At 42.2% G+C, this 15,719-nt stretch overlaps 2 protein-coding genes across 2 annotated transcripts; both read left to right on the top strand.

The window, feature by feature from the left end:
• The first annotated feature begins 1,220 nt into the window (after positions 1-1,220).
• LOC148878559 (cytochrome P450 86A22-like) lies at positions 1,221-2,178 on the top strand. The gene is made up of 2 exons (XM_088972743.1): positions 1,221-1,936; positions 2,082-2,178. Exons 1-2 carry the CDS (start codon positions 1,221-1,223, stop codon positions 2,176-2,178), a joined length of 813 nt encoding a protein of 270 aa, XP_088828869.1.
• A 5,501-nt stretch (positions 2,179-7,679) lies between these two features.
• On the top strand, positions 7,680-8,768 carry LOC148878558 (uncharacterized). The gene is made up of 3 exons (XM_088956491.1): positions 7,680-7,871; positions 8,088-8,213; positions 8,369-8,768. The coding sequence occupies exons 1-3, from the start codon at positions 7,761-7,763 to the stop codon at positions 8,582-8,584; spliced, it is 453 nt and encodes a 150-aa protein (XP_088812617.1). The 5' UTR covers positions 7,680-7,760; the 3' UTR covers positions 8,585-8,768.
• The last annotated feature ends 6,951 nt before the right edge of the window (positions 8,769-15,719 follow it).

Raw genomic sequence — 15,719 nt, 5'->3', positions numbered from 1 at the left:
ATAATCTATAATATAAAAATTTAAAAACCAAAAAACTGATGAACCGAACCGACGATTAATCGAATTGGTCAACCGGTTAACTGATTGGCTTCAGCTTATTTTTAGTTACCGATTTTCTAAAAACCCATAGTAACAATTTGGTTACAAAAAAGGCCCACAGTTCGATTAACCGAACTGTGAGCATCCCTGGGTAGGGCAATTAGCACCCGAACTTTCATTCACAACAAAGACCCCTAAACTTTCAGATTCAAACACTTTGGTCCTTTTTGTTAACCATATTGATGAAAAAGGTTAATTTACTAAAATTTCGTTTTGAGATTCATATGGGTGAAAGCTTTCAAGTGACAAAAATAGATAGGGCAAGACCTAAAGTTTTATACGAGGTGGAGGGGGGCACCTTGATTTTTATTAAAGCCAATAGGATAAAGATAAAGAGATGTACAGGGGAAGACATAGCCAGCCTAGCTTACAAAAATAGATAGGGCAAGAAACATTTTTTACCCTAAACTTTACTCGAGGTGGAGGGGGGCACCTTGAATTTTATTAAAATCAACATTGGAGTTTATCAGGGTCATACCTCTTGATTTTGAAGAAGATTTTTTTTTTTTTTTTTTTTTTTACCAAAATAAACATCTGCTTTAACGTAGTTGTCTGGCTGCTGAATTACAGTTGAGCTATTAAATTATTTCACTTAAGTACTTCTCAAAGCTGAATGAAATTACTTATATATATAGTTGTAAAATTGGTTGAACTCAAGCAAGGAATTGAAACAGGTATTAGTGGTCCCATTTCCATTGGAGTCATGGCGGTTGTGTTCAACCCTTAGCATGATTCTGGATTAGCATTCCAGGTTTTATTATTATTTCTCTGTTCCCTATCAAATCCGGCGGTCCCTAAGGACCGCCGCCTTAGATGTTTTTAGCCTTTCTCTCTCTTCTTCTTGACATGGTACTTGAAACACAAAAACCGTGTCATATTGAACTTGCCACTCTTGGGTTCCTTTCCTATCCTCACAGGAAACATCCACAGGCTACATTACTGGTTAACCGATGTTTTTATCTCCCAAGAGAGTGGATCCTTCTTGCTCAAGGGCCCCTTCTTCTCGAAGCTTGACTATCTGGTAACTTGGCATCCCCTAAACATGGAGCATGTTCTAAAAACAAATGCTTCCAACTATCCCAAAGGCGACAATTTCAGGGAGATATTCGACATCCTAGGTGATGGCATTTTCAGCGCAGATTCTGATTCATGGCTTGAACAGGAGGAAGACTGCACTACTATGTTTAAAATCAAGGGATTTCCGCAACTGGGTCAATGAAACAAGCAACAAGAGAGTCGAGGGCCAGCTTCTTCCTCTGTTGACGCATGTGGCCAGGCAGGGATCCACCGTAGATTTGCAAGATGTGTTTTTCAAGTTTGCCTTGGACAGTATAACGAGTTTAGTGTTTGGAAGAGATCTGAAGTATCTCTGTTCTGAGCTTTCAGCTAACACAGTTGCCCAAGCATTTGACGATGCACAGGAGGCTCTACTATACAGACTTGGGATGCCCACGTTGATTTGGAAGCTGCTACGATGGTTGAACGTCGGGAGAGAAAAGAAGCTAGCCAAAGCAAGGGAGACTGCAGATCTCAACATTGCAAACTGCATTTCAGTTGTGAGACAAGAGTTGCTTAGAGGAGTAGAAACACATGGTCTGTTATCTAGCTACATCAGATTATCCAAAACTGATGACGAGTTTCTCAGAGATACAACCTTGAACTTTTTGGTTGCTGGACGAGATACAACAGCTTCAGCCCTATCCTGGTTCATCTGGTTGACTTCAAGAACCCCTCGTGTGGAAGCGAAGATCTTAGAAAAATTGAGGCTCGTAGTCTCTGAGAAGAAGTTAGTTTTTGCAGAAAGAGAGGGTAGTGTTGATGATGAAAAGAAATATGGGTATTCGATCCAAATGATTTAAGAGGGCTCGTGTATTTGCATGCAGCATGTTGTGAACCACTAAGGTTGTATGCTCCACTTCCTATGAATAGAAAAGTTGTTATAAAGAATGATGTCCTTCCAGATGGTAACTGTGTGAGACCAGGGATGCAGATCCTGGTCTCAAACTGTGCTCTGGGGAGGATGCCATGGATGTAGGGAGAGGATTGCCTGGAATTCAAGCCAGAGAGGTGGATCCGTGAGGATGGGGCTCTAGATCAAGAAAAGCTGTCCAAATTGCCCACTTTTAGCATTGGGCCAAGAGCTTGCTTGGGTAAGGACATATCTATCTCACAAATGAAGTTGGTTGTTTCCACTCTCCTCTTCAACTTCCATATTCAGGTGGTTGAGGGCCAATCCGTTTCCATCAGAACAACCATAAATCTTGGGATGAAGAACGGATTAATGGTTAATATAAAAGAAAGGTTCATTACGTTGGTGCTGAGAAATCTGAGTTTAATCTTTTCATGAAATGCATTCTCTAAATAAACCCTCATTTAATTAGTTGGGATTGCAAATGTTAAGGGCTGGTAATGAAGCTGTCAATGGCTGGAGCTAGCCTAGCTAACTGACAGAACCAGAACGGATATGGTTAAATTCTATGGATTTGTCCCAAAAAATAATTGGGTCAGGACTGGTTCTTGCTTGTTGTTCCCGATTCACACCCAAATTAATAATATATAAAGATATGATGCTTCCTTTTGTATTTTTTGTCATATTTTTAAGTAAGGTTAAATCTATTTCTATATTAAAAGTATGAATGTGGGTGTGGATTTTTTTTTTAATTAAAGTACCCATTTTTGAATTTTGAGGGCTAAAAAAATATATTTGTTTGATTCATGGGGCTATACAACACAACAGGGGTAGTCCATGCCCCTCCTTAAACTCCTCTCTTTAAGACTTATATTTAAGAAATTAATTCATTTTTTTTGCATTAAATCCTATATTTAAGGTATTTCCCTTATTGATATATTCTATTAATTAGATTTATGTCTAAGATTTTTGACAATATAAAACCAACGTTTTTTAAAATTGACTTAAACATGAAACTATTCTATTCAAGTGGCGATTAAGCAATTCATTATTTCAGGTGAATCCATGATGTCATAGTTTTAGGATTCTTTGTGAGATGAATTAGATTTTTCATGGTTTTCAAAATCGGACCGGACCGGACGAGTAGATCGGAGAAATCGGGAACCGGTCAGGTGACCAGTTCTATTTTACCCCAGAGCCATTATTTTGCCAAAAACCGTTGATTTGGTCAACAAACCGCTGACTTCGGCAGTCAAACAGTTTGAACCATCCAACGGTTTGGCTGTTTTTTGTATTTTTGTCAAAATGGCCTGTCCATTCAGTTGGAATGGTCAAACCGTTCGACCCGGGAATTGGACCCTGACCGGTTCAGTTTTAAAAACCTTGAGATGTTTCTAAAAAGAGTCACGACCTAGACTTATTTTTTTCTTCTATTTTGATCAAAACTTTGAGTCCCAAACAAACTCTAAAAGATTCTTAATTAAATAAACTAATAAAGAGTGAGAAATAAGAGCTTTCCTAATTCCATCCAACTAAGATTAGTCAAACTAGATAATCTTTTAATCTAACTAAAACACTAATAAAGTGCAAACCAACTTTTATTTATTGGGATTTGTCCTAAATTCACCATGACTTTTTAAAATATCGAGAGAATCCCTATCAAATATTGCAATGTTTAAAAGAAGGATGGGTATGTTGTTTCTATAGGGGATTTTTATTTAACCTATAGATAGGGGTATTAAAGTACATTTATTTCACATCTCAAGAATTCCTTTCCTTTTCTCTAGCTAATTCTCTCTCTCTCTCTCTCTCTCGCTCTCTCGCTCTCTCTCTCTCTCTTCAAGTTCAACTTTCTTTCAACGGAGTCCGGCTTCGGTCAGGGCAAAGCCCATTCCAACAGCCTTTACAACCTTGCATTGGAAATATCTCGGTACTTATGTGATTTATTTCATGAGAGATATTCCCAATGCAAGGTTGCAAGTGGAGCCAAACTCGTTTCAACCATGGTCAAAGCTATTCCTATTGACTTTGAGACACGAATGAGATGATAATGGAAATAAATTGAACACATTCATATGAACTGTTTCATTATTTCCATTTCCTGTTTGTCTTTGTTTCATTAGAGCAAGGGTATCAAGGGAACATTTTTTTCTTCTTACTCTTAGGTGATATTTTATAAAGGGAGAATGGTGGTTCAGTCCAGGGTCAGAATTTGTAGGCTCAAAGTACATTTGTGGTAGGTGCTAGCTCGGAATTCCTGTCAATTCACGGGCGGGTACGAGTGCATAGAGTGTGAGTTTTGGACATTTTGAATGTTTATAGCTCAACAGTGGAAATCAGAAATCTGCATTGGGTCTGTCTATACTTCTCCATTTTATAAATATGAAGTCCGATGTTTGAAAAATCAAATACGGGTCTGAAATCTAAAAAGAAGTAGAAATGATTTTTTGCTTTTTAGAGGCTCTAAAAAGATAAGATTGTTTGATTTTAAACAATTCTTCAATATTTGAAATTGTGAAATTTACTATTGCCTTTACAAATAAATTGTTTGGTAATATTATAAATCATAAAAATAAAACTACAAAGAATTTTAAGAAAAAATATTATATTAATAAATAAATATTATGATTTGTTAAAATAAATATTTTTTTATTATTTAATTAATGATATTTATTATTATTGTTATTATTATTATTAAATAACATTGTTTAAACGTTTAAATATTATGAAATAATATTATTATTTATTAATATTAAATAAATGATAGTAATGAGGGTATTAATGTCATTTCATCACGTTTGAAATGCATCTGATTCTAATAAGACATGAGATCAAGTATTACCATTCCAAATGTATTTTCTCTTTTTAGATGTTAGAAATAAACCTAACCTCAAACACATTACATGCATGCTATTTTTACACAAACGGCGAAGCCATTTGACTATGTTCGGATTTCGGGTTTGATCGAACCACTTAGCTTCAAACTGGTCAGACCAACTTGAACTATCTAATTAGATTATCTTCGAGCTAATCACATCAAGGGTGGTTGAACCGTTTAGATCTTGATAAGTCCTATCAGACTGGACTGAACCGGTTCAATCAATGGTGGATTGACTTGGACTAGACCATATCAAGTTTGTGCACGGGTTTGGGACTAAACTGATTGACCCGAAGCGGGTCAACGTAAGTAAATTGGGTCAGTCCGGATTCGGGTTGGGTTGTGTGGCTATTGGTCGGCCAAATAGTCCAGATTAGGCAAAGCACATAGACATTAAACCATCCTGCTCGAAAACCGTTTCGGATTTGGGTCGACCCAGATCAACTTGTACCAGGCCGGGTCGGGCTATATGAATTATGGTTGGACCGGACGACCCAAACCGGGTAGAGTAAGTGGTACCGAACCATCTCGCCCGTCGGACTATTTCGGATTCGGGTTGACTTGGATCCGTATATGTTGGGTCGGGTCAGACCGCGTTGAATTGGTCCGAACTCGGGTCAAATTGATTTGGATTTATATTGGGTGAAGCGTATTGATTCAAAACAAAACAAAATTTAGTCTTATAATTAATAGAAAATTAATGCATTAATTATAAATTATTTAATTCAAATGAAGAAAATTAAAAAAAAAATTAAAGAATTAATACTTATGTTTATAATGGTTAACCCAATGGTTATCCACAACCCAGTCTATTTAAATGGGTGGATTGGGTGATGGGTTGATCACACAACCTGTCAAGTAAATGGGCGGGTTAGATACTGAGTGGGTTGGGTGGGTTCAGTAGGTTGGGTGAAAAATTGCCACCCCTACTCTAGACCATAAGAAGGAATTGACAATAGGCAGATTTGCAGAGTAGGCTCAAATGGGCGTTCAGTTGATATTAATGATGGTGTTATGTGACTGATCATTTAATAGAGATTTACATTTGATTTTGTTCTTTGAAGTATTGGCTTAACGCACTACTCTTCCCCATTTCCAACATAATGAGAAAGCAGATTAGAATGAAAAGTGAAGGTTTCATTTAATACCAACGTTCCACCAGTTTTGGGGTCGACAGTCCGATCGTCTAGTTCGAACGGACAATCCATTCTGACAATAAAATTAAAAAAAAAATAATAATAAAAAATCATTGAACGAATCAACGATTCAAATCAATGGATTATTGACTTTTTCAACGGGTTTTGATAAAAAATCGGCTTTTAGATAAAATGGAACTGATTGTTTAAACAGTTTCTAGGCTAAACGGTCCAACCGTTTGATTCAACGACGGTTCGAAAGCCTTGTTTAATACAACCAATTAACCATAATAGTAGAGTACATAGTGGGATTGCAACTATCATTTAATTGGTCTTACCTAGAAGGCTTGTTTAGCTCTCTGATCTCTCTCATCTTGCATTGTTTGAAAGGGAAAAGAGATTTAATAGTCAATCCTGATTAAATGTGATAGTTAGACGGGGATTATTAAGTTAAGCTATTCTTGGCATATGGATATCTCTCAAGTGGGGCATATTTCATCTCATCATATGTTCTTTGTAGGTTGTATTTTTTGCAGAGTGGTATTATACGATCTTGGATTATAGACCTTATAATTCCCATCATAAGGCTTTGGATTCCAATGTCAAAAGTGAATTGAAATAACGCTTAGATGTATTATGGGTTATGGTAACCACAAGGATTTATGGAATATAATTGCATTTGATGTTTGTTTGGGTATTTGGAGGGAGAGAAATATATATAGTTTTTAAATTATTTTAATGTATAATTTGATGTACATAATGCGTTATCTAATTTTTTATGTTTTTTTTTTTTTTTTTTCATTTTGTTTTTAGGTTGAACAAAAACAAACACAGCATTAAGGAGAACCGTGAAATCTGGACGGGTTTAGGATTTGGTGCTAGGTTGACACTAGCTCTTTTGGTTCTGTGGCTTAGAGGGGAATTACACCGATACAATCCAAATCCAAACCCGAATCCGATAATGAAAAAATTCAAATCCAATCGAATTCGACAGCCGAATTATGCAGATACCATTGTTGTTAATCAGAATATGCATCGGTCAGTTGAGCTTCCACCATATAAAAATGTTTTCTTATCAGACTGGATCATATTGATTCCAATACCCATTTATTAAGTTGGGTTAGGTTTTTAGTCCAATCCGAATAAGCCCACTGAGTATCCCCTACGTTGGCCCATCATATTGGGTTAAGTTGAAGCTTAACAGCCATATATCTAAGGAAGATGAAGGGTACTGTATACATTTATGTCATATACCCAGCCTTGCTATGTGATGACTCAGATCCAGATCCTATGTCTAATGGTATCCGGTTTGGTATAATTAGGCCCGACTCGTTAACATCTTAGCCTCAAAGTCGCAGGCTCTGAGGCTCAGTTGGCAATGCTAGTCCTACGCTTGACAAGTATGCGACAGTTTCTCGATCGGGCACGGGGTACCCACCGAAACCGATAAATTAATAGTTTTAAGGTAAACCGGATTTCTGGCAAGAAAGGAGAACAGACCGGGTCGTACCAAACGTTAAGACTTCAGACAGTTATCTAACCACAGAAAGGAGCAATATATGCCACGTCCAACGCACGTCAAACAGTTTTCCACGTGGCAAAACGTAGGCACCCTCAACCATCCTCTGCATTTCTATATACACCAAGGAGGAACCGAGAGTTTTCATAATCATATTCTTGTTTTCTGCACTTCTCCTCACAAAGGAAAAAGAAAAAAAGACACCACGAACAGCAAAAGATGGCGAGCATGACCCTAACAACCTCAGTTGCCAAATTCCGTCAGGTTGGATCCTCGGTAACGAGAAGAAGTCGCAGAAGTTTTGTCACCGCTGCCCCAAGACCTCTGCAAGTAAGTTCGATTTCCTAGTTTGATGTAGTGTGCGTCAGATTCTCGGCGGCTGTATCGACCGGAATCCGACGACAATCACATCTGAGCAACTTTGATGAATTGGGTATTTGTAGTTTGCAGTATGAGAATTACAGTTTAATTGAATCGGGTTTTCATCATACTGGCAATGGTGATTTTCAGTAAACCCAGTTGACAAAGTTTGAATTTCTATCACAGGCAAGCGCCAAACAAGAGGCTTCCAATGCTGGCGACAAGGCCAGCAATGCAGCGAAGCAAGTGGGGAGAGATATGAAGAGGACTGGCGAAGAAATGAAAGATAAGACCTGCTCTACAACGGAACAGGTAAGAAAATTGAGAGAATATTTTCGATTGTTTACTGAAAACTTTCGGCCTTGGTTGGATGTCAAGACGACCCAGAAAGCCAAAAAGGTTGCAGATAATTGAAAGAATATATTCGACTGATTACTGAAATTTTTTGTTTTTGGTTGGATGTGTAGATGACCCAGAAGGCCAAAGAGGTCGCGGGCAAGGTATCAGAAACAGCACAAGACCTTACAGAGAAAGCGAAACAGACAGCCCAAGAGGCCTGGGAAACGGCCAAGGAGACCTCCCAGAAGATCAAGGACACAGTGATCGGCAAGAGCGAGGAAGCAAAGGAATCCATCAAAGGAAATGCCCAGAACGTCAAACGTTGCATGAACAAAAGGGATTAATCTGTTCTTCTTTCTCGTCTGTCTTTCTCGATTGTTTGGTTGATCGGAAGAGAGAGTAGTTTTCTTACTCTTCTCTGGATTTATTTGTAAACGGGTGAATTCTTGATTGTTTGTTGTGGCAATAAGGCATGTCTGTCTACCAATTTCTTTTCAGACGAAATTTTCTTCAATTTTGTTTTGAAAACATTCTACCGGCCCATGTCTGATTTGTGACAAATCCTTTTCAAATTTACGCAAAACAAATATTTGCACCACTTTACAGTTAGGGTGCAACTCGGGCGGGTTGGATCAGATTGATGATCAAACCATCCTAACTCTACAACTCAAATCTGGGACCCTGGCATGCAGCAACCCATGGTCAAGCCTGAGAGGGGTGCAAATGGATCGGATTTTGATTTTATTCGAATTTGATCCGATTATGTCTGATTCGTATATTTTTAATCGGATTATTGAATCGGATCGGTAAATTAGATCCAATTGCTTATAGAATTAAATTCGAATATACCCTCGATTTGATCCGAGAAAATAATCCGATTTGATTATATAGTACTTTATCTATTTTATTATAAGATAAATTTCTTAAACTACCCATAAAATTGACTAAGTGTACCCTTACTGTTTGAAAATTGTCTAATGCTACCCTGAAAATTGATTAGGTAGTATCGTTAAACATGGATGGAATGGAAGAAATATCCATTTTACCCTTTAACTCAAACTTATGACCAAAAGTTAAATTTACCTTTTTGTCCCTCGTTTTTATGCATTGTGTAGGTTCACCCATCTGAATAGAACACTCGAAAGCAGAAACAGTGGTCGTTGCAACTTCCAAATGGTGGAGCTTTGGTGAGAGCACTAAGGATTTCTTGTGTTGACCGTCCTCAGGCCTTGGTGGGCGGTGATGTTCTTCCTCCATGTATAGGCTCAGCCGTTGTCAGCTGAGTTGGGTAGCTTGGTCGGCGATACCTTGTCGAGCTGGGCGTGATGGGCTCAGCCGTTCGGGAATCGGTGGAGTCAACTCGGTTGGCAGTGCGAAATAGCATGTGCATGTGTGGTGTGTGCAGTGGGCATGCGTGTGTCTCGGGGTCGGAAATGTAGCTTAAAAGAAAGGAAACTTTTATTGCTTGTAGGTCTACTAGTAGTACATTTTGAGATTTCTCGAGTTCCAACTCCTCGGTTTCGGCCTGCCTTCAAGGTATTCAAGTCTATAAGTACTTGGTTCGAGGACTTTGGTGATTATGTATGGCCCTCCGCAGTTCAATCCGAGCTTTTCTTCTCCTAGTTCGGGGACTATGACTCTCTGTAGGACGAAGCCGCCTATCATGAATACGTGTCTTCTCACCTTGGAATGGTAATGTCATGCCATCCTCTGTTGTTGTGTAACCATCTTTACATGTGCTCGGTCTCGAGCTTCTTCTACTAGGTCCAACTCCGCACGTAGATCTTCGTCTTTCTGCCCCTCGTTGAATAATTCGGTCCGAAGGGTTGGTGAACCTATTTCCACGGGGATCATGGCTTCGGCCCCGTAGGTCAGGCTGAAAGAGGTCTCCCCGGTGGTAGTCTGCAGGGTTGCCATAGAGGGAGTCCGAGCCTCAAATTGGCCATGGATTTGGTTGACCACGAGCTATGAGTCACTGAAGGCCTCGATTCGTCGGGCCTCGAGGTCCAAAGCAAGGCGGAGTCCAGCAATAAGGGCCTCATATTCTGCCTCATTGTTGGATACTTTGAACTCAAACCCGAGGGTGTGTTCTAACACTATGTTGTTTGAGTTGAGGAGGATAAGGCCGGCGCCGCTACCCTATTGGTTTGACGAGCCATCCACATGGAGCGTCCCTACTAGGGGTAGTGGGGCCGACTCCTCGGCGGTAAATGTTTATTCTGCGATGAAATCTGCCAAGGTCTGGGCTTTGATCACCGGTCGGGGTGCGTACTCGATGTCGAGTTCGCTTTGCTCCACACTCCACTTGACTAGGCGGCCGGACACTTTCGATCTTTGTAGCATCTGCTTATGGGGCTGGTTGGTGAGTACTCGAATGCTGTGAGCCTGGAAGTTGGTTTGAGTCTTTTGGCCATGGTGACGAGGGCCAGAGCCAACTTTTCAAGATTGGAGTACCGGGCCTCTACGCCGCTGAGGACCTTACTGGTGTATTAGATCGGCCTCTGTACTCGGTCCTCTTCTTTGACCAGTCCTGAGCTGACGACCTCATCTCCGGTCAAGAGATAGAGCAATAGCTCGTCCCCTGGGCTCGACTTAGTCAGGAGGGGCGGCGAGCTCAAGTACTGATTCAACTCATGGAAAGACTGCTCACACTCTTCTGTCTTGTGGAAGTCCTTTGGCAGTTTCAGGGTTTGAAAAAAGGGAGGCATCGGTTTGCGGATTTTGACATAAACCTGCCAAGGGCGGCTATTCTCCTAGTGAGCCGTTGCACCTCTTTATGGGTCTGGGGGGATGGCATGTCAAGGATGGCCTTTATCTTCTCCAGATTATCTTTGATTCCTCTCTGTGTTACCATGAACCCCAGAAACTTGCTGGAGCCAATCTCGAAGGCACACTTGGTTGCGTTTAACCTCATCTTGTACTTTTTTAGTGTGTCGAATAGTTTGTGGAGGTCAACTAGGTGATGTTCAGCCTTTTTGCTCTTCACGAGCTTGTCATCGACATATGCCTCCACATTCCTACCGAGTTGTTCTTTGAATACCTCATTCACCAGCTGTTAATAAGTGGCATCAATGTTTTTATGGCCAAAGGGCATTACCTTGTAGCAGTACAGGCCGCACTCAGTGATAAAGGCCATTCGCTCTTGGTTGTCCGGGTCCATCTGGATTTAGTTGTAGCCTGAGAAGGCGTCCATGAAGCTTAGGAGCTCATGTCTTGCTGTTGTGTCGACGAGCTGGGCGATCATTGGCAGGGGAAGCTGTCTTTGGGACAAGCCTTATTCAGGTCAATGAAGTCGATACAGATTCTCCACTTTCCGTTGGCCTTCTTCACCATCACTACGTTGGCCAACTAGTCAGGGTATTTGACTTCCCGAATGAAGCTGGCGTCGAGCAACTTCTGCACTTCATCAACGATTACTTTCCACCGCTCTGTGGCAAAGTTTCACAGGTCAGTTACAGGGGTCGACATTCAACCAATGTGTGATAACTTTGGGGTCGACCCCAGGTCTGTCCTCTACCGACTAAGCAAATATGTCGGCATTATTCCTCAATAGTCGCACAAGTTTCACTTGGAGGTGGTTTCCTAGCAAGGAGCTGACTTGGACCGCCTTTTCGGGATCATCTTCAAATAGGGGGACCTGGACGAGATCTTTAACGGGTTGGTTGCACTACCCCATTACCTTGTCACACAGGTCATATGCTTCTGCCATCAACGCCTCAGTCGTTGGACATGGTCCTTGGCAGGATAGTTAATAACTATGCCACACTGTCTTCTGGTCTCCATGTGCCACCCCTATGCCATACTTGGTTGGAAATTTCATGGCAAGGTGTTATGTTGAGACTACGACCTCTAGGGCATTGAGGGTTGGCCTGCTGGGGATCACGTTGTAAGAGGAGGGGCAATGCACCATGATGAAGTCCACCATGGCCGTCGTAGCGACATCGCCATCTCCAACAAAAGGGGAAGAAGTGAGTCGTTCTCTGTCAATGCCGAGCTTTTCGAATGCATCTTCAAACAATACGTCGGCAGAGCTTCCTGTGTCGTCTAGGATCCACCGCAACTCGAAGTTGGCCACTTCGGATATGATGACCAAGGCATCATCGTACAGTGTCTGGACCCCTCGGAGGTCGTCATCATGAAGGTGATAGATGTACCGCACCTCCTCCCATGACCTCGGTCGTCAATCTCTTATCGTCGAGCATATCTTTTTCGACTTGAGCTGCTTTCCCCTCCAACGGCGGCTCCTCCTGATATAACGTGGATGACGCCGGCTTGGGGGCCTCAGGGCGGTGGTTTCCGAGCTTCATCCACTCTTCGTTCTTCTTGGGTTGGCTTCTCCCTTCTGTCTATGAAGCCGCTGGGATAATCGTGCCTAACCAGATTTTCAATATGGTTGCACAGGTTGAAACAGTTCTCTGTGTCGTGGCCATGGTCCTTGTGGAACTCACAATATTTGTCTTGGTTCCTCTTGTTACTTTGCGTCTTCATCTTCTCGGGCCACTTGGCGTAGTTGCGGTCATGGATTTGCATCAAGAATTCAGACCGTAGAATATTAAGCGGTGTGAAATTCTGATATGTCAGCGGTGGGGCTCGAGGTCTATGGTCGGTATGGTGATCCTGTCTCTTGTGATCTTTGTTCGACCTCTCAGGCTTTCGCATGTTGATCTCTCTCCTCTTTCTGTTGGGCTTCTCATCCTCGTCTCTAAGCTACGCCTGGGCCTCTTCAGTGTTGATATGCTTTTGCACTTGGGCCTCTTCGGCCAACGTCTGAGGATGATTTTTGGAGATGGAAAAGTTCAATGGGGAAGGGCGGAGTTTGTGTTGTATGGCTGTCACCGCAACTTATTGGTTTAGGTCCCTGACTTGGAGTGCTTCTTTGTTGAACCTCGCTAGGGAATCTCTAAGGGACTCTTCCTTCTTTTATAGAACTTGCATAAGGCTAGCCAAAGTTTTCCAACGCTTCTGACTAGCAGTGAACTGTGCCAGGAATAGGGTCTCTAGCTGGGCCCACGATGTTATGGACCTCGGTGGCAGAGAGGAGTACCACGCCAAGCCTGGGCCCTGCAGCGTAGTCACAATGGCTTTGCACATTAGTCCCTCTGACGTGCCGTATAGCATCATCTGGGCCTTGAGTGTTGCGACATGGTCGAAAGGATCGAAGTTCCCGTCATACTTGTTGTATCGGGGGGCTCGCCATCCAGTAGGGGGTATCTCGTCTACGATGTCCTAGAAGAAGGGTGGCTCCTTGGTGATATGCACGATGGCCAGCATAGGTTGGTCTACGGCAAGAGTTATGCTCTTGTGGGCTGAAGTGCATTCTAACTCTTCCAAACGTTGCTGAAGCTCTTTGATCTCGACATCTCCGTTGTCCGGGGCTGCAGTGTGTGTGGCCTCTCTCTTGGTTCGTGTGGGGTGATCCTTGACCCAACTTGACTTGGCAAAAGAGACCATGAAGGGTGGCATCCTTTTGCCGAGCCTTTCTTTGGCAGGGATGCACACTGACTGGCATGTTTGGCTATAGTGGTCCTATCTACGGGAGAGGGTAGTAGAGGCGGGCCTTTGGGTCGTGTCCTACCTCGTAGGCTCAGACCTCTCTCCCCTTATGTCTGACCGACGCGCTTTGGGGTCCTCGGTCCGAGGATCATCCTTCGTGCGTGTCGGAACATGAGGGGGATGGCCCGGTTGGGTGGCACAGCAGACCCCAATGTCTGCATGAACTCGAAAATCTTATTGACCTTCTCTTGCATGGCTCGGAATTGCACTGGATCTACTACGACCGAAGGTTGCGTGGCTTTTTGGTGCAAGGAGTTGCGGTGTTGGTTCTCCCGATATGGGGAATGACCTCCTGATCATTCAGACTAGTTCTTAGGCATCTTAAATGGCTTTGAAACTGTGCAGTGAGAAATTTTTTGGGAGAGCTTTTTGTATGTTCCCATAGACGACGCCAATCTGAGGTTGCTCAATCCGAGGTTGCATGAATTGAGGAGGGAAACCAAATAGTCCTTGCTGGCAAGGTGGGGTTGAGCTTCAAGGACGAGGCTGTGCTTCAAGACTTGCGATCAAGGAAGAAATTAGAGGCCCAAGGAGTTACCCCCGGGTAAGTACTCCGACGCTCAAGTCAGTTGGAGGAGGCAAAACTTAGAGCACTCTCTCTCTTCCGGATCTTCTTGTGGAGCTCTTCCAACTTTTGCTCAACTCTATGCTTTTGCTCCACCTTCCAAATGTTCTCTATGTTCTAGAGTCTCTCTGTGTGTCATCCCTTCTTGTTCAAAAACTTCAAAGCCATCACTAAAGAGAGACTGGAAGAACCAAAAGAAATCTAACTGACTCATTGTCATCATCCTCTCAAGGCGATATAACGAAACTTCCCTAATCAACTCCTCGTCATTACCTTGGCTCACCCTCTTGATGGAAAGTGTTCTCGTTGCCACCTCCTATTCATTACTGAGTTACTCCTCCTAGGAACCATCACCACAGGAACTCACAAGACTGGCCTCTTCCTGCTGATTTCCTGCTTCTCATCATTGGTTGGTTTCTCCATTTCCGCCCGAGGACCAACCGAGACTGGAAGTTGAATATCGCTAGAGATAATGGGAGTGGAGGAGCTCGAAATCAAGGTGTTCAATGGCAAGAAAATGGGGAATGATAGTGGAAGATGCCTAAGGAGGACAAGGTTTAGCCAGAGATTATCTTTCTAAAGGAAACAACTGAGGAGATGGCAGAGCTGAACCCAACCCCAACGATTATTATTGTTAATAAAAAAACTCTTTGGAGGGGTTTGTTAGATAGTTTTGTATGCCCTTAGCTTCAATCAAAATTGATGTACTTTATGAGTTTATTGTAAATGAATAAAAGTGCATATTTGATTCATGTTCCCTTGGTATGTTTCTGTGTAATACCCTTAAACTGGACACTTATTGAGACTTGTGTTAGTTTAGAATGTTCACAGCCAATGAGTCGGTCTGGGGAGACCTATCCTGACAAGGCTTACACTGTGGTGCCACCAAGTCGGTTGGGGTGGCTTGTCTCAGCTACCGGGATGAGACCTTAGGCACATACAGTGTGGGATTAATTGAATCTTTGAACTGGACCAGATTTCCAGTATTGCCCTGGACCTTGGAGATTGATGGACAAAACTGGAAAGTTACACCCGACCCCTAGACTCGATTATGATACTGCACTAGGTGTCGGATTGGGCTGTCTTTGATGTACCAATCAGTGAGATCCTTAGCGGGGGTCAAAACCTGGGTATGTTGGGACAATCCGAGAATTCATCTGAGTGGGTGATCATAGTGACAGGATCAACCCCTTTGTTGGACAAAGGTAATGATCGGGGATGCATTATCACTGTTGGAAACCAAGACTGCCGGCAACCGATTTCAACCGTTGAGATTTGTTTTGCAAAGTATATTTTATATGAGATATAAAAGTATATACATTATGGTTTCTAAAATGTTAGCAAAAAGGTTTTAATTCCCG

This window comes from Nelumbo lutea, chromosome 1 (genome assembly GCF_056320005.1).
Source record: "Nelumbo lutea isolate HS-2025 chromosome 1, American lotus-T2T, whole genome shotgun sequence".
NCBI lineage: Eukaryota > Viridiplantae > Streptophyta > Magnoliopsida > Proteales > Nelumbonaceae > Nelumbo > Nelumbo lutea.
Note: the sequence above shows the minus strand (reverse complement) of the source record. Positions and strands in the feature narration are given on the sequence as shown.